The following is a 23,940-nucleotide window of genomic DNA, read 5'->3' on the forward strand; positions in this document are numbered from 1 at the left end:
GTGACAAGCCACCCAGGACACGTGACGGCGAGACCCCTGGGCGGTGCGGAGTGAACATGCATTGCCACTCTCAGTCAGTGCTCACACACCAGAGGCAGAGAGAAGGCTGTGCTGAGGACGAGGGGTCACCACTTCCTTTTGTGCAGAAGAAGGAAGAAGCCATCTTCTCCTGTCTCATAAGTAATAATCCTACCAAGCACCATGGTACAGGGCAGAAAGCATGACCTGCTGTTCTACCAGATGTGATTTTGTTTAATGTACTGTTTGATCCCTCTGGGGCCGCATGTGAATTTCACTGACACCCAATTCCAAAGCTCCTGAGGATGTTCACCTGTCCTGTTGTATGCTCCTGAAGGCTTCAATCCTTATGGCTACATTTGGGAATCTTAAAGATATACACAGTCTTATCTCTTCTGTCATTTCCCAAAAGGAAGAGCCTGAACTTCATACCTTTTCCAGGGTGAGAATACTTTGACAGCCTCCTTTCAACCAGGAGGCTCAGACAGCTTCTGCCCTTGGAGCCATGTTTACTGAGCCTCTGACCTTGCTTCTCAACAACTAGCCCTAAGGGTGCAGGTTCAATAACCCACCAATGGGCAGCTCCTCTGAATCACTTACATGTATGCCAAGGTGGCACTGAAGTGCTTGTAAATGTAGGTTTCCAGGACAGGGTTAAAATGCTGGAACTTGATGTCTCCTATCAGTGAGATAATGAACACCTGCAAAGATGAAACGTGTGAATAGCAGTGCTGTAGAAGCCCCAAGCATTCTGTCAGCAGACTGGACTTTCACATCGGGTTGTCCTTTCTGTCTTCATCATGTTTGTAGCATTCTCCCTCCACTATTCCAGAACCAGTCTTGGGGTTCCGTTTTACTGAACAGACAGATGCTGTGTCTGGCACTGTGCTAGATGCCGTCAGGAACCAGTGAAAGCGACTCTGGCCTCAGGAGCTTACTGTTACCACAGAGTACAGAGTCCGGTAACAGAAGTCAGGGGAGACAGCAGGGCAGGAGGGAGGGAGCATGGACAGGGTTTTCTTTGGGAACAATAAACTCTGACCCAGTGGTGCAGCCAATGAAATGCTCCATGATGCTCTTCTGAGGGCTGTCAGCGCCCCTAGTAACTGAACTGTACCAGATATTTGCCTTCCAACTTCGCCCTCATATTGTTGCCAGGTGTGTAATCTACAAACACCTCTTTGCCTTACTCAAGATGGAAGAGTGCAGAAGGAACACCCACAGCTTCCGGTATGCCCACTGCCCCCTGCTCGATCCCACTGGAAGGTATCTCCAGACCTTATAGCTCAAAGCTTAGAAACAGTCTCTCTCCCTCCTGTAAACCTGGTCAGCTGTGTCCTGATCTCGGGCACTCCCTGTCTTTTTCTTATACCCTCACCTTCCATGCCCTGACCACTGCTTGAGTTCACCAGTTTCTCCAAGCTGGTGAATGACCTCAAGCCGCAATCTACATTCCTCCTTTGCGGTAACACTCACATAATGTTCAGCTCTGAAGTTGAACCCAACAATGAGAAAATAATGCTCGGCTGAATGTGCTGGCCTCCCCCACTCCACCATCACCTCTGGCTTTCCCAGATTGCCTCTTTGGGTCTCAGTTTTGGTTTTGAGAGCAGACTGCTTGTGGCTAAAATTTAATTGTTGGCAGGGTCGTGCAGCATACATATACAAGACTAAGACTCACCTTGACTTGTAAAATCAGTCTCCCCTGCACAAACACACACATACTCAAATACAACAAGCTGCAAGTTTCTCTGTTAATGGTTTCTCCTGGTTTATGACCAGACAGCTTTAAGGTGAGTTAAAGTGATTCCTGACTTGTAATGTAACATAACCTTGTTTTCCCTATAAGTAAGCACACCAGAATGGAAATCTAAAAACAGAGGAACTACAAGAAAGAAAAGCTTTGACAGTAAGTTAAATGTATCTCAATTTACAAAATGTATCTCAATCCAGAAATTCAGCACCAAGAAACAGTCAAGACAGTTGTATACACATACTAGTGCAGGTGGTTACTGATAACAATTACTTATAATAGTGACAGAACAAAAACCAGCCGTGGAGAGCATAGCACTAGTTGATGTGTAACTGCTTACCAGGGCGTCAAACACAAGGAAGTCGTATGTCTCACTGTCTGACATCTCCATCATTATGTTAAAAAGTGCATCAAGTGTATCCTGCAAAAACTGAAGGAGAAACAGAGAGGTTATTTGGTGCTTTCCATTCAACTCCACACTGCAGAAATTTGGGGATCATTGGGTTTCACCAGCTTAAGTTTAAAAATAGCATCTTCTTAAAAATCACATGCTTGCTTCCCAATGTAGATAACAAGCTTTCTACTCACAATGAAAGGTTTAATGCAAGATGTTCAAGTAATGAGACAGCGGGTATATCTCTAAGTATGAATGTATAAACATACCTTAACAATCTCTCCTCCATCCACCTCCATTAACTTCTTTAAGTTATGCTTAATGTTCTGGGAGTTCGAACGCCAATTTAACAAGCCTAAAAGGTCAACTAGGAGAAACAACCACAAATCAGAAATATTAGACACTGATTAGAAAGAGCAGCCCAGACCATTTCAGGACATAGCTACAGAACTCCCTAGAAAAGACAACTGCTCTTACTGGTGACAATACCTTATAATTTTTTTTCTTTCTTTCTTTTTTTCTTCTTTTTCCAAGTGAGAGGAGATACAGAGAGGCAGACTGCCATATGTGCCCCTACTGGAAACCACCTGGCAACCCCGTTTGGGGCTGATGCTCTGCCCATCTGGGGCCATGCTCACAACCGAGCTATTTTTAGCATCTGAAGTGGATGCTCCATGGAGCTATCCTCAGCACCCGGGGCTAATGCACTCAAACCAATCGAGCCATGGCTGTGGGAGGGAAAGAGAGAGAGAGAGAGAGAGAGAGAGAGAGAGAGAGAGAGAAAGAGAGAGAGAAAGAAAAAGAGAAAGAAAGAAAGAAAGAAAGGAAGGAAGGAAGGAAGGAAGGAAGGAAGAAAGAAAGAAAGAAAGAAAGAAAGAAAGAAAGAAAGAAAGAAAGAAAGAAAGAAAGAAAGAAAGAAAGAAAGAGTAGGAGGGGTGGAGAAGCAGATAGTTGCTTCTCCTATGTACTCTGACCGGGAAATAGAACCTGGGACATCCACAAGCCAGGACAACGCTCTACCGCTGAGCCAACCGGCCAGGGCCCCTTATGTATTCTTTTAATTTACTGTGTCTTATCTAAATCGGAGAAAAACCTTGTGGTCTTTTTTCATTTTTCAAAGAAAAAAAAAATTAACCACTAACATTCATGAACACAAAACGATACCCGAGTAGAATTCATATTTTGCAAATAATGACATCCCAGCCACATAGCTGATGCTTAATACACTCTTCAGTAACCTTCCTGCCTCTAATTTGCCACACTGCTTAATTTCTCCCTTGCCGCTATGTGTGTCTTGGTGCATTTAAAGGGAAAAAGGAACTTATGCCCATCTATTAATTCATTTAAACATCACATCCACACTGTGGAGCAGATATTAGTTTTTCCATTTCTTTTTTTTTTTTTCTGAAGCTGGAAACGGAGAGAGACAGTCAGACAGACTCCCGCATGCGCCCGACCGGGATCCACCCCGCACGCCCACCAGGGGCGAAGCTCTGCCCACCAGGGGGCGATGCTCTGCCCCTCCAGGGGTCACTCTGCCGCGACCAGAGCCACTCTAGTGTCTGGGGCAGAGGCCAAGGAGCCATCCCCAGCACCCGGGCCATCTTTGCTCCAATGGAGCCTAGGCTGCAGGAGGGGAAGAGAGAGACAGAGAGGAAGGAGGGGGAGGGTGGAGAAGCAGATGGGCGCTTCTCCTATGTGCCCTGGCCGGGAATCGAACCCGGGTCCCCCGCACGCCAGGCCGACGCTCTACCGCTGAGCCAACCAGCCAGGGCCAGTTTTTTCATTTCTGAGATGAAGAAACTAAGGCTTTGGGAAATTGAACTCCTTATCTTAAGTCAAACAACTGCCAGGGAGTGGTGGGAATGGAATTGAATTATATATTTATCTGATTCCAAAATGTCATGTCCTTACTCTGACATACTGCCTCCCCAGAGTTCTGAAAAGAAACAAACAATTCAGATAAGATGCTATCTCAAAGGAAGGCAGAACAGACACAAGGCCCTTAGGGCAAGTCCAGGACAAGAATATTGAGATGACTTTGCATTTTAAATGTAGACTTTGAACCTATAAGCCACTTCTAGCTTTAATGCATGTAGAGCTACTAAAGTGTCACAGAGAAATATAGCAGGCATCTGGATTGTTGGTACTTTATAATTTTGTTTAGTCCATCGTTATTACTATTAACAGAGCTTTTGTAAAAACAACTTTGAATAACATTATAGACTTGTATATGTGTGTGTGTGTGTATATACTTGGAAAACATATACTGTTCATTAGAATAATCAATATGATTCCCCATACATTTGTTTCATTGGCTTGCATATTGTTTAGACTTTTGGAAGTCTCCGAAACCCTGTGTCTAGAGACTCCACACTGCCAACAGAATAAAGTCCCAGCCATTCACAGAAGGCCCTTCTACCAGCCCCACTACCCACCATTCTCTTTCTATCCCTCAGCAGTCGGACAGACCAAGTCACTACCCCTATCACCATGGCAGGCTCTGAAATAGCTCCCTGTCTTTGCGTGTACGTATTCTTCTGCCCGAAATGCACTGAGATACTAGGTATTCTTTAAGCTCCTACTTCAACTTCAAGACCCATCTCAAACTTTATTCCCTCTGGGAAAAACTTCCCAATCATTCTCTGCTGTGGGCACTCCTTCCCACATCTACCTCTACATCTACTCTACATCATCTACACCTACATCATCTACATCTACATCTGCATTATCTACATCTGCATTATCTACATCTATGTCATCTGCACCTACATCATCTACATCTACATCTGCATCATCTACATCTGCATTATCTACATCTATGTCATCTGCATCTACATCTTCATCTACATCTACATCATCTACACTTACATCATCCACATCTACATCTGTATCACCTACACCTACATCATCTATACCTACGTCATCTGCATCTACACATGTATCATCTACATCTACATCATCTACATCTGCATCATCTACATCTACATCATAAACCTACATCATCTACATCTACACCTACATCATCTACATCTACATCTACATCATCCACATCTGTATCATCTACATCTGCATCATCTACATCTACATCTACATCATCTACATCTGCATCATCTACATCTACATCATACACCTACATCATCTACATCTACACCTACATCATCTACATCTACACCTACATCATCTACATCTACATCATCCACATCTGTATCATCTACATCTGCATTATCTACATCTGCATCATCTACATCTATATCATCTACATCATCTATATCTACATCTATGTCATCTACATCTACATAACAAATAATGAAGACACACTTGGTATCTCTACTCTTCCCATAAATTTGAGCCCCTTGAGGGCAGGAACCATATTGCTTTCATTCTTAATATACCCTACCATGCTGCTAGGTATCTAGTAGGTGTTCAAAACATGCTTGTTGAAAGAATGAATGGATGGATGAAAAGAGATCTGATAGCCTTGAGGAAGCTGGTCATGTGCTCAATACCATTCTTCAATTTGTCCATTCATTTGTTCAGTACTTTATGATAGGTATTGTGCTAGACCAGTCCACTAGGCCCTGTCCACTTCCATCTTCCCATTTCTAGTTCTGAAACAGGCTAGTCAGTGGTACCACTTCATTTATCACTTCACTCATTGCTGCCTGAGAAGAAGGATTTGGATATTGCAGCCACCCAGCAGATTTAAGCATCAATGAGCCCAGAGTTCACTCCCTAAAGGTGTTTGCATGCCACATTGCTGCTCATGCTCAGGGTGCACTGACATCTGGTGAATCATAGGTCTTGGGGCAAGAAAGGTAGTGGCATAGTGTTATGAAGACTGCACTGTGCTTCTGTGCTCCATACAGGTTGATGCATGTGGCTCGACCTAATTTTCATTGCTGCATATCCTTCCCCTAGTACAGATGCACCATAATTCTTTATTCATTCTACTGCCAGTAAACATTTGTGTTATTTCTAGAAGTGTTTTGCTATTGCAAACAATTCTGCTATGAACATGCTCATGTCTTCTGGTATCCAGGTGCAGTAGCTCTTCTGAGATAAAACTAAAGTAGACTTTCTGGATCATCAGGAGTGACCACCTTCAACTGTACTAGACAGTATCAAATGGCATCCAAAGCTCTCCTCATTTCTGTCTCCAAGAGAAGTAGGTAAGAATTCAGGATGCTCTAAATGAAAATCCCCAAATTTAGACTAGTGAATGCCTTTAGGAAAAGATTAGAAACCACAACATTGCCTGACCAGGTGGTGGCACAGTGGATAGAGCATTGGACTCTATCCACATAGGACACAGAAGACTCAGGTTTGAGACCCTGAAGTCCCCAACTTGAGTGCAGGCTTACCAGCTTGAGTGTGAGGTCTCTGGCTTGAGTGTGGGACCATAGACATAACTCCATGGTCATTGGCTTCAGCCCAAAGGACATTGGCTTGAAGCCCAAGGTTGCTGGCTTGAGCCCAAGGTGGCTAGCTTGAGCAAAGGGTCACTTGCTCTGCCGCATCCCCCGGTCAGGTACATATGAGAAAGCAATCAATGAACAAGCAATCATAAACAACTAAGATGCCGCAAAGAAGAATTGATGCTTCTCATCTCCAGACCCAAGACCACCACTTATGCTCTCAGACAAAATATTTTAGCACTTTCCTCAATTTTCTGATCAGTAAATAGGTTGACAATGGCAATCCTGTGTCTTCATGTGCTGGAGTCTGGACTGCCGTGAATGGCCTGGCTTGGCACAGGGCCTCACACTTGCAGGAACTTGAGCTCCCTTCTCCCTTTCCTGGAACAACAAATCTATTCTCACCCTCATTTGGGCCAAGCAACAAATGATCCCGTGTAAACCAGTCTGTTCTTGTTTTGAAAAAATTAATAAAGAGTCTACAAACTCTGTCATAAGGGCCAGAGGCTTTTAACCTTTTGAGTCTAAATGGTCCCTCTCAGGCCACGGAGAAACACCTTTGATCACAGTTTCTGTGAAAGAATGGCCGCCCTCCAGACCTAGAAATGCCCTCAGAGACGGATGGCTCCTTAATGTCCTCCAGCCGCTTCTTTTTCAGAATAAATTATATCACTTCTTTATCATTTACATTCAATCAGAGGAAAGCAATTACAGGAACAAGCCACAGTTACTGTCTGTCACTATGAACGCCCTGCTTTCTCTGACGCTCATGATGTGTGCTGGTCTCCCATCTGTCTTGGATCTGTCCCCTCTCCTACCCCACCCACTGATGGAGGTCACTGCTCTCTGCTTTAGATCAATTTATCTTCTTGGGGAGAGGATATTATTTAAGACATATTTTTTTGGTATGTTAGGGTAATTTTTTTTTGAAATCTAAACACCAGGAATAAGATGAGAACAAAGGAAAAAGTATAGTTCCACCGGATGAACTTTGTGCGACGGTGGAGACCTCCAAGTCCCAGCCACACGAAACCACATGGCACTTGAAATGAGAGTAGTGGAATGAAGGAGCTGAGTTCAGAACCTTATTTACTTTAAATTAATTTAAATTTCACAAGCTACCCATGGCTGGTGGCTACTGGCTAGTGGCTCTGGCGGTCACAGCCGTGCCACACAGGTTTAGGACATTGAGGAGATGAGCAATGTAGACACCAGCAGGTCAGATGTTGGAGTACGGCTACCTGGCAGTAAGCTTCCTAAATTTATGATGTAGAGATTTATGCTTATTTATAATAAGCAACATAACAATATGGTTATCTCTATCAGAAATTCCTTTTGCTTTGCATTAGGAGTTCATTTTCAAGCTCTTATTACTTGTTTTCTTTGAACTCTGGTGTCTGGGAAGGACAATTTACTAGATGGTGGATAAATGCTCTCCCTCTTGAGGACCCCTTGATAGCCCCAGAAGTACATAATGCTTTTACACAGTCTACTACCATACAGAAAAAAATAACATTGTGACATTTCATAGTTTAAAATTTGGCAAATACTAAAAAGAACAACAACAACAAAAGAACTATCCAAATTTTAAGTTACTCGTTTTAGTCTTTTTCTATGTACATCATAATAATGGTGATGATAGTAATTAACAATAGTTAACACTCGTATAGTGTTTACAAGGGGCTAGATACTGTTGCTTTGAAATATATACTATTCTAACTTCCATTTTAAAAATGAGGAAACCACGTCACAGAGAGATCAAGTGATTTCTCTAAGATGAAACAGCTAGTAAGTGGCAGAGCGGGGATTTGAACCCAGGCAACTGGCTCCAACTGTTCTCATGTATTTAAACAAAATTGATATTTTACTCAACATAGTTTAAAATGTTTTTGATTATGTTCTGAAATTTATATGGCATTTAATTATACTATATACATAATAAAACTGATTCCAAGTATTGGACATTTAGATTGTTTCCAATATTTCCTTTTATAAATAATAGTGAAACATCTTTATACATTAATCTTTGTGCACATCTCTCATTGTTGACTAGAGTTCAAATTCTAAGGTCAGATTTTCAAGTCAAAGGGTCTTCTATAAATATTGTACATTTCACCTTGTATCAGTAGGCTATATTATATTTACTTTTTACCTAACAAGAATTATACCACTGATACAAGTTTGTAATGTCTGCTGTTTAGTTCAGAAAGTTTTCTATTTTAAATTTTTGTTTTATTCTTAATCGACAGACTTTTAATAAAAGTTATTTATTGATTTGAGAGAAAGAGACAGAAACACCCATCTGTTTCTGTATGTGCCCTGACCGCGGATAGAACCAACAACCTTTGCACATTGGGACAACATTTCAACCAAGTTATCTGGCCAGGGCTCAATGGACTTCTTTTGAGTAGTCTGAGCTTCACAGAAAAATTAAGCAGAAAGTACAGAGTTCCCACATATGCCTTCACTGCTCCCCAGTTTCCTATTGCTATCTTACATTTGTGTGGTACTTTTGTCACAATGTAGCTTAATAACTAAAGTGCATAGTTTCTGTTAGCATTCACTCAGTGTAGGACAGTCTGTGGGTTTTGACAAATGTATAACATGAATCCATTACAGTATCATATAATACAGATTTACTGCTCGAAAACCTGGTGTTCTGCCTAATCATCTCTCCATCTCTTCACAGATCTTTATATCGTCACCATAGTTTTGCATTTTTTTCTGGCTTATTTTTTTGGTGAATGTGCTTTTACCTTCCATAGATACATATCAGCTTTGAACGTCACTCTTTAGTCTACATACTTGTCCAAGTTGAAATATTATCCGTGTTCTCTAGCCAACTATGATTCATCATCAAGACAATATCGACCGCTTCTAAAGATAATCAACACCTGATCCTTGACTGTGCCTTATATCTAAACTGTTTTGTCTTAGTACTTCCCTAAGGCACAGCCTTTGCCAAGTACTGCAGCCAAACCTTCTAAGAGGCCAAAAGGAACTCATCTGCTATTTGGCACAGGAATGATAGAATTTCTAAGGCAAGTCCCTTGATCAGCTAATTCCTGGCTATGTTCAGTAGGACTCCTTTTATAAGTTAAATGAATAAGAAGATTTATTCGCTATCAAATGCTATGATCTACATCAGAGAAGTTAAAACGATATTAGAAATTTCAAGGAAGAACAAGATGAAGCCCATTTTAACTATTCAGCCGATTTTATGGGAAAATCCCTGACTGCTTGGGAAAGAGGAGACTGTCTGAGGGACAGACGAAATCCTCAGAGAAAAGCGTCCTGCTCTCAGCCGTGCTCCTATGGGCAGGAGACTGGTCATACTTCTCTGCCAGCATCTTCCCCCTTATGCCAGTATCTTGTTATGCATCTCACATAGGATGCATAATCAGAGTTCTTCATTGTCTTGAAGAAACAGAAGCCTATCTAATTTTACATAAATTAAATCCTTAACTTCCTTTGTCCAGTATAGGGCTCCATTTTAACCCATTATTTGTATAGAGTTCATGATTTAAAGTGATTTTTTTCCCATAGGAAAAACCTGAAATTATGTTCATTTCAGTACATAAGCTACAAAACAGCAAATGATTAAATCAGTTATAAAGAATGTATAGCCAATTTATAGTAACTGTCAACATATTCATATACCAAAGCCTAAAGACTGCTACAATAGATGTTAGAACTAACATAACCTATATGTTCAGACTACTTTTACTAAACACTGTCATAAAATCCAGAAAAGAAACCTTAGTGATTCCCGTTAATAGAAGCATTTACAGGTTTGACAACAGTATAAAACACCACAATGCTTTTTATCCTGTTTGTAAAATGGACAGCCAGAGCTTGGAAAGAACTTTAGCTATAGGCCCAGAGCACCATGTGAAAAGCAGAACCCAAGTGCCAGCATCCCACTCAGAAGATGTGGCCCTGTAGAGTCCAGTCCCGAGCCTAACAAAGGCTCCCAGGAGGACTACGCAGGAAATCATTCTGGTTTGTCACTGCGGTCACCACACCTACCGTTCTGGGTGAGCTTGGTGGAGCAAATGAGGGTGGCGATCTGAAAGCTGTCTTTTGTGATGTCCTTGCCTGGGGTAAAGCTGGCCAGTGTTCTAGATGCCTGGAGCTCCTTCTCCTCCATCTCTGCCTTGGTTCCAGGAAGCGTCAGGTAGAACTTAGCATCTTCCATTTTCTTGTTGTCCCCCTGAAAAGGCAGCGTGTCAGACAGCAAACGACGGGCACTGCTTCTTACATGCCAATGAAAACTGAGTCTCTCTCATGAACATGCACATGTCTACATAAAAATGAAGTTCTATTAAAGCTAGATCCCATCCGACTCTGAGACACTGTGAAACCTGCCCTGAGTTGGAGCCCATTGATAACTTCAACATTGAATGAAAATGGAGTAAGCTATGAGGGAGACTAAGAATAGCTTCGGTCTGTCCTATATATATAAGGTGAGAGTTTCCTGAACCCCTAAATGGTCACAGTTGTATGTCATTGGGTTGACCGGGTTCACTGGAGAGAAACAGCTTGCCGTGCCTTCCAAAACTATTTATGGGCTAGTAATAGCTCTTAAGGAAAACATGGATCAGGTAGATGCATCTCAAAAGAGCTGCCAACTCTGTGACACGGCTGGGTGAGTGAGAGCTGTGGCATCTGCTGTCTAAAGTCTCAGTAGCTGCGACTGCTCAGCAGCAGGCAGAGGACAGACCTGCCAGGGGAGGAGACGAGACCTGAGAGCAGAGAAATGGGGCCTGGTGCAGGCTGATAGGAAACCACATCCTACCACACCCCGCACACTCCCACGCAGCCCAGCAGAGTGACTTTTCCCACCCCGTGCAGGGGGACACAAAGTGGAGGAGGCAGAGGGAAGAGGGCGGCTCTGAATGTCCACTGCCATGGCACACTGTGTGCAGGACAGGAAACTAATCACACAACTCACTCCTCCCAGAAGGGAGAGGGGAGACCATGCTGCTGGTGGGACGCAGCCATCTAGGTTTCTAGACCTCAAGGGGCAAACCTGCAGCTCTAGAGAAGTTTCTGATGTTACTACATGGGAATCTGAGAGGAAACTTCAGAACCAGTTTCAGAAGGAGTGACTATTTCCTCATCCATTTTCTGCGCCCCCTGTGCTCGCACCACCTTGTAAACCACCAGGTTGTGCCTCCCGTCCTGCAGGGTGGTGCCATCTGGGTTCATCAGCTTCACGAAGGCCACCCCAAACGGTCGCTCTGATTTATCTCTGGCTGAAAAGACAGAAACATGTTTCTGAGCAGTGCAGAGAGATGATCAGAAAGCATTTAGCTGTGATGTCTGACTTCAGACTGTGGGTATGACATTCAATGGAGCTACAAACAGCACAGTTCAGCAAGCTACACTAAGCCATGCATACTGAGTGTGTCAAAGGCTTCCTAAAGGAAGTAGTTCCCAAACTGAAATCTCCTGGTCCCTCCAAGTATGCTCATCTCCCTCTGTTTACAAATGAATGAGGCCAGCAACCAGGCAATTATCTCAATCAGCAATGTGAGTGTTGACACTGACTCCGCCCTATGTCAACTCCATGGACCAAATATGTCTGAAACCTGAAACTTCTCTCTCCATCCCTTCCGTCTCTACCCAGGTCCAGGCCACCTCACCTCTTCTGTCCTACTGTTTCAAGATCATCATCATGTCTGTCTCTGGTCCTTACCCACACATCACTTTCTCTACCTACAGCCAGTGAGATTGCCAAAATCAAACCTAATCAGGTCAACAATCCTGCTCCAAAACACTTTCAGGAGGTTTCGACATTCCTCCTCCTTCTAAGACATTAGCCCAGTGCAGGGGAAGTGGCTATGTGTGCTCTGTGACCTTGGGTAGGTGAGGGCCCAGCCTCCCAAGGAAGCAGAACACCTCCTTCCTGGCCTTTCGGCCTCAGCTCTCTATATCCCCTACTCAGACATTGACGGCAGGGGTAACTTGTGGCCTCTCATCACACGCACAGCTCCAAGCTCTGCTGGGGCTCACACGTCCCCGTGACAACTAAGCAGCAAACCCCTGCATAAATAGACTACAATTTGTTTCTCCATTCTCCTTTGGATGACCATCAGGGCTTTGTCCAATGTGGAGATATTACAAATGAAGCTGTTATAAACATATACCAAACCACCACCTCCAAGGCCCATAAATATACCCTTTAATGGCTCCTCCGTAACATGGTTCAAAAGAACCTTCACTTTCATGACAAGGCTCCAGCCCGCCAGGACCTAGACTACAGAGGTGTCAACCATGTGAACTTGGCCAAGCATTTAAGCTCTCTGTGCTCATTTTCTTTATATAAAAATGTAGGTAAAAGTAGTGTGTGCTTTATCAGATCACTGTGGATCTAAACAAAATGGTTTGTAAATAGAGCTTCTGATACAAAACCAAGGCTTGGTACACGTTAGCTTCAGATTATGCAGAGATCTATAAAACGGTTAATATTCAGCTATTTGATATTAACCGACAAAGTGGCAATTTCACTCTACCTAATGGTTTGCTCCCCCTGCTCCCGCTTCAGCCCTCCTGGGCTCACTCTGGTTCTCAGACACTTTTCTCCACTGTTGCCTTTGGCCGAGCTACCTTCTCCACACCTTCAAGTCTCACTAAGATGTAGGAAATTGTAGTGGGTCCCCAGACAGGGAGAGGTGCTGGCTCTGTGTCCCCTTACATCCTTGTCAGCTGCTGTGGACCCTGTCTCTGTTCTGGTCCCAGGTTTTCCTGCTCATCTTCCTCACAAGAGCAGAGGTGTTTGGGAGGCTTGGCTGCGTCCCGTTTGCTGTGACACGCCCAGGCTGCCTGCAGTATGCTATGTGGATGCGTCTGGGACACTTGGTTTGAAATAAAAAGTAGCATTTTTATGCACACATTTGCAGAAATTTTATGATTGACCTGAAAACAATCAATTTTCTCCTCTGTTCTTACTTTGGGGTGGCCACTTTGGTATCTGTAATCTAAAACTTAAAATGAGAAAATAGTAATTTGGGGAGATAAGAGATTAAACAGTTTCATTATTAAATAGTTTTCTTGCTCAGGACTTTTCAGCAACATGCAGTGTAAACGTTTAAGAGGGAGACGAGACACAGCATACCCTATTCCCATTTGACTGTAAAACCCTTCCATCATGGGGCGTCTGTTAGCATCTTATAAAAATTTAGTATTCACAGAATGCATCTTGCAGAAATTCTGATGCAGAGTAACAACACAGATCTTGACAGCCCAAATTCCTATTTTCTGATTTCCTTAGCACCATTGAGTTCTGCAGGAAAGATGCCAGTTATCCGGTTTCCCTGTGCCTTGTTCTGCAGACTCACTGAGGCCCTGCTGAGCACGAACGAGCGTCTGACTGTGGAGGACTGTGCCCTCCTCATACTCACATTCCTGAGATGATCGGTGTCGAAAAGTAAACCTTATGTGGCAGCGAGCCACCTCTTCTATAGCGATGGATACCTGTGTGACAAGAAATCAACAGTGTACCTATGACTCTGTACTCACAGCTCATCCTGCAGAATGAGGCTCATCTGTAGACTCTTGTCACAGACTAACTCCTATAGACTGAGTTTGGCAGAAGGTTTCATTCAAAGGAGATTTAGCTATTTTCAAGCCAAAAGGCTCCTGGGAGAAGATCGCTATTGTTGTTTGTTGAAGATTTACAAATTTCTAGTATTTTTTCAGGTGTGGACAGAGAATACTTCAGAGGACAAAGATCAGCACTTTGGGGTTCCTACACGACCTTTCAGGTGCATATTTATATGGTAATAACACAGGTCTGTAATTGAAGGAAAAGACACGCACAGGGGACAAGAAAATTTTTGCTGCATATATAAAGATGGAGGACAGGAAAAAGAGAAGTAGGAGGTAATGAAAAGAGCGAGAATTTTTGGCAAACAATGAAATAAATCCTGGTAGGTTTATATGATGGAATACTATGCAAGTATCTAAAAAACAGATTTCTGAATAACTTGAATGCTTCGAGATATGTCATTTTTAAAAGCACAATGTAAATTTGTATAAACAGCACAATTCAAAACACCTGAAGTATACAAAGTTGTGGACAACGGTTCCTTTGGCATTGAGATATTAATGCAGATGTGTATTTTCTGAGTTTTCTATGGAGAGCTCAGAAAAACTGACAGACACAGAGGATGGTGCTGGGGAGTCAGGAGTGTCTCCGATTAGGCTCTGACACTAAATAGCTACAGGGTCTTGGAAGTCACTTCTCTGCGTCTTGGGCACTTAATCAGAAAGGGCATTTCAGCACTGAATGTTTTATTCACAGGGCTACTAAGAGGCTCACATGAGTTAGCTGATCTGAAAACCACTCTGAAATTTGTAATTCACATATTTAAGTTGAAAAAAGGCCAAGAAAACTTGATTAGAAGCCACATAGAAAAAGAAATGTTAGGCAACTGTTTGCAGCGTGTAAAAATTCCCATTTGGTTTTGGATCATTTTGGTAGCCTATTACATCATCACAACTCGTTTCTCTGTTCAAGTTTCTATACATTAATGAATGAGAATATCATTTAAGAAATCTGAATTTCTTAAAGATAAATATATGATAAAAGAACTGTAATTATCGGTTCATCTTTCATTGTACACCATACACAACCTATCTAAAACTTCAGGATAAAAGTAGAAATGATTTGTAGGTCAAAAGAAAATCTAAACAAGGTTAAATATAAGACAGGAGTTACGTTCTCACCTTGACAGTCTCATACCAACAGGGCTGTTTTACTTGGTAGTAGACTACTGACTTGTACTCTGAAATGCCTTCATACCCAGCGCCTGGATGAATTGCTTTCTTTAGATGGAGAGAAAAAACAGGAGGGGTTACTATTATCTACAACAATAAAAGTACTCCCCACACCACATATGCATCCGTTGCTCATCACATGGCCAGCACACACCTGATGTTGGCGTCCATACGTTGATTATGTTTGGGGGATGAAGAGTGGAGTAGAATGAATTTCTACAACTTTACCTGAGGGCGTAAGTGTGGTAACTGCTCAGGGACACAGCATCACCCTAACACCCCTCTTTGCCGCAGGCATCTATTCTCTTTCTCTCCTCTCTTAAGGAGCAGGGCCTAGTTAGTGAACCAGAGCTGTGGCATGTACGCCAGCACGCCTCTGGGTGAGGTCCTGTCCTCACTCTGCTTTACAGACCTGGTGGACAGGTATAGCACATTCACTGAAACTCAGGCTGAGTCTTTGCCTGGCAACACACCACTTGTGTAGTAAAGCCAGACCTCAATGGGGACATGTTCAAGCTGGTCAGCAAAGCCATGAAATGACCAAGTAGGAGAAGATGTGTACTTGAACTCACAGGCATGAGACTCTATCAACAACACAACCAAATCACTCCCATATCAGGGCCCATAGCATTCTGGTTGCCCCATGACGCAGAGCACTACTTGACTTATTCACCTATTTCCTTTGAAGATGATAATACCCCAGTGGCAAGTTGTGTTACCCACTATTCCCTCAGGCGGCTATGCACTGAGGCCCACAGTGCGCTGAGGAAACGGATGGAGAGCTTTGCCTGGATTCCACAGCAGGTAACTACGGCTCATACGCGAAAAGCCCATGTCAGCTGACAGTGGAAACCTCTTGCCTGTATCCTCCTCTTGGCTGTCAGAATCAAGATCTACTTACTTCTCCCTGTGGACACTTGGAGGGACCCTGCATGGGGAGTCACGATTCCTGGATTCACTCCTAACTCCACTGTAACTTCTGTGTTTCCCTGAAAAAAATAACTTCTTCTCTCTGGATGGCAGGTTCCCAATTATTAAAACGAACAGACTGTGGGAGATGACCTCGAACCAAGAGGCTTCCACTTGACAGCTCTCTGGTGGGCGCATGTCCTCTGGCTCTGCTCACCGGGTGGGGCCATGTGCCCCTTCACTCCAGCCTCAGAAACTTCACAGGCTCAAAAGTGGCTAATTAGTTTTTTTTTTTTAATTGAAAGGAGGTTGAGATAGAGAGACAGACTCCCGCATGTGCCCCGACTGGGATCTACCTGGCAACCCCTGTCTGGGGCTGATGCTCTGCCCATCTGAGAGCATGATTGCAACTGAACTATTTTTAGTGCCTGAGATAGAGGCTCCATGAAGCCATCCTCAGAGAGAAAGGGGAGAGTGGGGGAGAAGCAGATGGTCGTCTCTCATGTGTGTCCTGACCGGAAATCGATCGTAAATAAATAGTTTGAAAATGATAAAGAACGTCTTTATATAAAACCAAATGCACACTGATGGGGCGAACAGTCAACATCAGGCCCAAAGTCCCTGGTGATTATAAGGAAGTGTGTGGCAGTGTTGGCATTTCTGGGCCATGGTGCTCACCTCCAAGGCACTGCCCGCCTCGTCATGCACAGACATGGTCACCTCCACATTCTTTGGTGTCTTCTTTTTCCCTTTGTCAAACTCCCCATGGATCAGGGTGACATAAATATCATTTCGAACATCTCCTGTAACATGACAACCCATCCTGAGACTGGTGCTAGGAGAAGTCACTTTGAACTTTTGGGATGTAATAAGATAAACTATAAGTAAGCACAGAAAAGGCAGCTCTGACATTCAAGTGAATAGCTCACTCATATAAATAGCACTTTCTATACTTTGTTCTCTTTAGCTTCCTCCCCTCCACCTTCCCATATGTACCAAGTGTCTCCAAAGTGCAGTTTTATTCAATTTAATAATTGCTGTCTAACAATAAGTACACAATATATACATGTATTTTTCTTAAGTGAGAAGAGGGGAGGCAGAGAGTCAGACTCCCACATGCGCCTCGACCAGGATCCACCCCGCATGCCCACTAGTTGGTGATGTTCTGCCCACCTGGGGCCACTGCTTTGTTGCTGGACAACAGGGCTTTTTGAGCCCTGAGGTGAGGCCATGGAACCATCCTCAGAGTCTGGGGCCAACTTGCTCCAACTGAGCCATGGTTGCAGGAGAGGAAGAGAGAGAGAGAAAGAGAGAGAGAGAAGAAAGAAGGGGAGGGGTAGAGAAGCAGATGGTCACTTCACCTGTGTGCCCTGATTGGGAATTGAACCCGGGACATCCACACACTGGGCGGACACTCTACCACTGAGCCAACTGGCCAGGGCCCACAATATATTTTATTAGGTTATAGTGGCAGAATTTTTCAATAATGCCTTGGAGAGTGTGATATTTTAATGCTTCTAAAAATAACGAAGGCTCATATTTGCTGAGTGATTACTACGTGCTAGGCACTGTCCAAAGTGTCTTCTATGCAATAATTTATTTATTCCATCTAACAACCTGATGAGACAGGCACTATTTCTGTAAGCCTATCAAATACTTCATTTACTTAAATCAAGTTAATTATTTTTATCGATATCAGAATAATTTCTACTTGTCATTATTTTGGCTAACCAGCACAAAATTTTTAAAAAGAATGAATTAGTAAGTGTGTAGCCCTTCATAGTAAAGGAAAAATGTAAATGCTGTTTACATATAAAGGACACCTGGAATGAATGACAGGCAGAAGACTGCATGGAAGACTCGGTGTCATCAAACAGACCCCAAATCTGCACCATGTTAAATGGCAGCCCAGGGTGACAAGTGAAATCTTAGAGCACTACAATAAAACAGGGGCGTATTTAGAACACATTGTTCTCATTGCTTATCTGACTGAAAAAATATAAAGATGTTGCCCACAATTGGGGAGAGTGAAGAAAAAGGGGCTTATTCTCATATTGCAGTTTGAAACTTAATTGATATCATCTTTGTCAATGGAGAAATGGAGAATTTGTATCAAAAGCCTTAACTGGCACAGTAACTTCACTGGTAACATTTGTTGGAAAGTATTAAGTATGTGGGCAATGATTAACTATAAGGATAGTCATTGTGATCCTGTTTATGAAAGTGAAAACGTGGAAACTCTCCTCAATTTCCAACCACTGACAGCTAGTAGAATGCCTGACCACACAATCAGGTGAGATTAACATGTAGAATACTGACTGAGCAACCTACCTACTCTACAGCAAACTCCATACTAAGTTCCTGGGAGATGATGGTGACCATGCCCAGCTCAGTCTAACACAGCTCATGCTCTGGTGGGGAAGAGAAGCATCATCAGATAATCACAGGATGAAATGCAACATCACGAAAGAGGCAACAGGCCAGGCTCTGTGAAAGCATTACCCTAAGTTCCAACCTTGTCTGGAGGGTATGGGCATCCTTCATTTGAGCTGATTTGGAGGAATGAGAGTAAGAGGGAGGGACAGCAGCATGTGCAAAGGCCCAGAGGTAGCAGACATATGAGAAAGTGTTCGTAGTGGCAGGGGTGGGGTGGGGTGAGGTGTGGGTGGGTCTGCTGTGAGATGAGGCTACAAAGACAGACAAGAGACAAGTCTCCTTAAGCTTGCAGGCTAAACTAAGAATTTGTGCCTTCATCCTAAACATAAAGTCATCAAAAAGTGTTTGGCACGGGAGGAGTGGGATGAAATCAGGCAGGCTTTCGTACAAGCTCACTCACGCTACAGTGTGGAGAAGAGGAAATAAGGTCAGAGCAAGAGAAACAGGGAAACCCATTAGGAAGCAATGGCGCTTGTCCAGGGAAGAGAAGACAGTAGCTATGACTCAGGCAGTGGCAATGCAGATGGAGAGGAGGGTGTGGCCTTAAAAAGCCTTTTAAAGGTAAAACTAGCAGATCTGATTCATGAATTTTGAGTGAGATATAAAGGAAAGAGAGGGGTCAAGGATGACTCAAGTTCCTTATTTGTGCTACTGGTTGGATAGGGTGCATTCTCTTGAAACTCAACAGAAGGCCCAGGTGTGGGTGCACAGGGCTGCTAGTCCCTACAGAAATTCCTAGTAAGAACTAAAGCGAGGGGGAGAGGGACCCAGTCACGGAACAGTACCTGCCAAAGTGCTGAGGCAGGAAGTATTAGATCTATGGTGACAGAGTTCAAGGGAGTGGTCCTGAGCGAGAGAGATGGATTTGGTGGCAACTAACACCCATGGGCCAAGTGTACAGATGAGATCACCATGGGAAAAGAATACAGATGAGAAGCCCATGGGGGCCTTCATGAGCTGAACTGTGTTCCCCTCAATTTTTATGTTGAAGTCTCAACCCTCAGCACCTCAAAATGTGGCTGTATTTGGAGATAGGCCCTCCAAAGAGGCAACTGAGGTAAAACGAGGTCATTATATTGGGCCCTACTCCAGTATAACTGGTGTCCTTATTAGAAGATATTAGGACACAGATAACACACTAGGGTGTGACCATATGAGGACACAAGGAGAAGGTGGCCATAGCAAGCCATGGAGAGAGACCTCAGGAGGAACCAAACCAGCAACACTTTCCTCTGGGACTTAGCCGCTAGAGCTGTGAGAAGATAAATTTGTGTTGTTGCAGCTGCTCAGCGCTGGTACTTTGTGGTGGCGGTCCTCGCACACTCACACAGGGCACAGAACCAAACAGTGAGGAAAGCTTGCAGCTACAGGTGAGGTGGGAGACAACCAGGTGGCAGAAGTCCTAGGAGAGGCCTCGGAGTAATGGAGAGAAAGAGAAGAGTGTGGGTCCCTGAAGACAAAGGGGGAGTATTTCAGGAAGAGAATGACCAACAGTGTCACATGTGGCAGAAAGACCAGAAACAATTATACTATCCTTTGAACTTCGTGACTCTGTGAACTTGGGTGATTCTGGCAACAGCCATTCAGAAGCACCTGGAGGGTGACTGGCAGGTGTAAACTCAGCGATAGAGTATAATCGCTCCCAACGGACTAGCTGTGCAGACAGAGCAGAGAGTGGGAGTGTCTTAGCTAGAGAGGAAAGTGTGGGAGCAAAGAGCTGAAGACTGATCTGAAGCAGGAAGCTGGTCTAAATGATGATGAGAGGAAGCTGCAAGGCGAGGGACTCAAGTCTACCTGGCCAATTACCAGAATCACCTGTGGAGCCCTGTTCTTACAAACTAAATCAGGGTTTCTGGAAAAATCAGGGAATCTTTATTTTAATAAAAATAAACTTCTCTATTGTTTTTTTTCCCCAGATTTCTGTATTGCGGTAGCAATAAAACTGTCTTCCAATATAGGAATATTACCAATACCTTTTTTTTTTAATAACAAGACAAAACATTTTCCCAGAATGTTGATGAATGTGTACCAGGGTGAAATGTCTCTATAGAGTAAATGAAAAACTACCTTCTTTAATAAGAATAGTAATTTCCATTTTATAGCTCTCTATTCATTCTACAAATATTCTTTTAATCCCTGCTATATGCATACAATACAATTTATGAGCCAACAAATTATTACTGCTCATTAATCTCTAAAAGGAGAAATAAGACCTTATGTTACTTTAAAAGAACTGGAATTTTTATGTAATAAATAAGAGGTTAGTTTTCTAAACCTTTTTCTAGTATGGCAAAGATTATTTATTTATATGTTCTTTTTACCTATAAAATATATATATAAATAAATAAATATATATATCATATATTCATATTTTAATACTTATAACCATTCACTTTATATGTAATATTTATATAACATAATAAAATTACTATTTATTTTACTAATATGAAGAAATTAAGTGGTTAAATTGGTGAACAGGACAGAACACACATGCAGATCACCAATGTGGTGGCATATAAGATGACACCAAAACAAGAAACTGCAGAAGGTTCATGTTCTTGTTCCTACAAATATGGGATAGCCAAGAACACAGATGGAGCTGAAGCCAAGGAAGCAGAGGGTCTGGCTCAGACTGAGCTGAATAGGCACCTTGCTGAGTTTCCCAGCAAGGAGCCCATGTGCTGGTGACATTATAGTGAGAAAAGATATGTGCAAAGGAAGCAGATTACTCTTGGGGCAGAGGACCTGCTACATTTAGTTCTACTTCACTATGGTCTAGTGAAGCATTTCAGATGGGTGTGTTCAGAACAGACAGGAAGACAGAGCCAACAGAAAAATTGGAGTTACATTCAGAAGAGTTTTCTTGGCCTTGCCCACTGGGTAGCTTTTTTTTTTTGCATTTTTCTGAAGCTGGAAACAGGGAGAGACAGTCAGACAGACTCCCGCATGCGCCCGACCGGGATCCACCCGGCACGCCCACCATGGGGCGAAGCTCTGCCCACCAGGGGGTGATGCTCTGCCCATCCTGGGCATCGCCATGTTGCGACCAGAGCCACTCCAGCGCCTGAGGCAGAGGCCACAGAGCCATCCCCAGCGCCCGGGCTATTTTTGCTCCAATGGAGCCTTGGCTGCGGGAGGGGAAGAGAGAGACAGAGAGGAAGGCGCCGCGGAGGGGTGGAGAAGCAAATGGGCGCTTCTCCTGTGTGCCCTGGCCGGGAATCGTACCCGGGTCCTCCGCACACTAGGCCGACGCTCTACCGCTGAGCCAACCGGCCAGGGCCTGGGTAGCTTTTTGAGGAACTGCATGTGACCTCATCTGCACCTCCCATGGTCCTGATAACCCTGAATGCAGGTAACTAAACAGAATGCGCCTACATTGTTTCAACTGTGCTATTAGAAGAAACCACCACGTGGAAGGAAGTCCTAGAGGAAGCAGAACAGGTGACTCAAGCAAAGTGTTTACCTGGAAGTACTATTTCAGGAAACCCCATTTTTCGGGCAATGGCTGTTGATCTATCCACCAAGTGTGAAAAATTCTTCTGAACTTGTGTAAGGTCACCTGGCAATAGCTTCAAGGACACCCAAAGTCCTTTAAATAAATAAAAGATAAACTTGAATGAACACATCAACACTGAGAAAATTATGCTGTATTGATATACAGATGCAGTATTATAGGATGAAAATTTTCCACCCATTAACTGATAATTTTAATGACATTCCATTAGGACCTCTTGGAGAATTTGACAGAGATATAAACATATGTTTTTGTTTTTTATAGAGACAGAGAGAGAATCAGAGAGAGGGATAGATAGGGATAGACAGGAACGGAGAGAGATGAGAAGCATCAATCTTCAGTTTTTCGTTGTGACACCTTAGTTGTTCATTGATTGCTTTCTCATATGTGCCTTGACGGTGTGGCTACAGCAGACCGAGTAACCCCTTGCTTGAGCCAGCGATTTTGGGTCCAAGCTGGTGAGCTTTGCTCAAACCAGATGAGCCCACGCTCAAGCTGGCGATCTCGGGGTCCAGAACCTGGGTCTTTCGCATCCCAGTCCGACACTCTATTCACTGCGCCACCACCTGGTCAGGCTAAACAAATGTTTATTTTGGGGGAAAAAAAGAGTAAAGAGAGCCCCTATCAGACACCAAAATGCTGCAAAGCTATAGCAATGTATATTAGTGGTAAAAAAAAATTTATGTAAATCAATGGAAACAATAAAATTAAGTACTATAATATATTAAGTACTATATAATATATTAAGTACTATAATATATAGCAATTTAATATATAGCAAAAGAGGCACAACAAATCATAAAAAAAACCCAATTTCATAAGTGTGTTGGAATAATTTCCTGCTACTTAGAACAAAATTTGTCTAATTTCTCAGCTCACATCTTCATTAAAATAAATTCCTGGCCCTGGCCGGTTGGCTCAGCGGTAGAGCGTCGGCCTAGCGTGCGGAGGACCCGGGTTCGATTCCCGGCCAGGGCACACAGGAGAAGCGCCCATTTGCTTCTCCACCCCTCCGCCGTGCTTTCCTCTCTGTCTCTCTTGTCCCCTCCCGCAGCCAAGGCTCCATTGGAGCAAAGATGGCCCGGGCGCTGGGGATGGCTCCTTGGCCTCTGCCCCAGGCGCTAGAGTGGCTCTGGTCACAACATGGCAACGCCCAGGATGGGCAGAGCATCGCCCCCTGGTGGGCAGAGCGTTGCCCATGGTGGGCGTGCCGGGTGGATCCCGGTCGGGTGCATGCAGGAGTCTGTCTGACTGTCTCTCCCTGTTTCCAGCTTCAGAAAAATGAAAATAAATAAATAAATAAATAAATAAATAAATAAATTCCTAATATAAAAAAGGAGCCTGACCAGACGGTGGGACAGTGGATAGAGCGTTGGGTTGGACTGGGATGTGGAGGACCCAGGTTCGAAATCTTGAGGTTGCCAGCTTGAGTGTGGGCTCATCTGTTTTGAGCAAAAAGCTCACCAGCTTGGACCCAAGGTTGCTGGCTCGAGCAAGGGGTTACTTGGTCTGCTGTAGCCCCCGGTCAAGGCACATATGAGAAAGCAATCAATGAACAACTAAGGTGTCACAACGAAAAACTGATGATTGATGCTTCTCATCTCTCTCTGTTCTTGTCTGTCTGTCCCTGTCTATCCCTCTCTCTGTCTCTCTCTCTGTCCCTGTGAAAAAAAAAAGGACAATTAAAAAGAAACACTAAATGTACAGTTATTAA

The 23,940-nt window shown here is 43.5% G+C and overlaps 1 protein-coding gene across 2 annotated transcripts in view; it reads right to left on the reverse strand.

The window, feature by feature from the left end:
* The window catches only part of DOCK5 (dedicator of cytokinesis 5), a 215,146-nt gene that overhangs the window by 83,735 nt on the left and 107,471 nt on the right, over positions 1 to 23,940 (reverse strand). For both annotated transcript variants that reach the window (XM_066267244.1, XM_066267235.1), the window contains exons 13-21: positions 22,176 to 22,301; positions 16,955 to 17,079; positions 15,317 to 15,415; positions 13,990 to 14,062; positions 11,738 to 11,841; positions 10,613 to 10,796; positions 2,435 to 2,532; positions 2,112 to 2,201; positions 619 to 719 (exon numbers count right to left, since the gene is read on the reverse strand). In XM_066267244.1, coding sequence (XP_066123341.1) covers positions 619 to 719; positions 2,112 to 2,201; positions 2,435 to 2,532; positions 10,613 to 10,796; positions 11,738 to 11,841; positions 13,990 to 14,062; positions 15,317 to 15,415; positions 16,955 to 17,079; positions 22,176 to 22,301 — 1,000 coding nt within the window. The remainder of the gene's footprint in view (positions 1 to 618; positions 720 to 2,111; positions 2,202 to 2,434; positions 2,533 to 10,612; positions 10,797 to 11,737; positions 11,842 to 13,989; positions 14,063 to 15,316; positions 15,416 to 16,954; positions 17,080 to 22,175; positions 22,302 to 23,940) is intronic.

Source organism: Saccopteryx bilineata, chromosome 1 (genome assembly GCF_036850765.1).
Source record: "Saccopteryx bilineata isolate mSacBil1 chromosome 1, mSacBil1_pri_phased_curated, whole genome shotgun sequence".
In the NCBI taxonomy this organism is placed as follows: Eukaryota; Metazoa; Chordata; class Mammalia; order Chiroptera; family Emballonuridae; genus Saccopteryx; species Saccopteryx bilineata.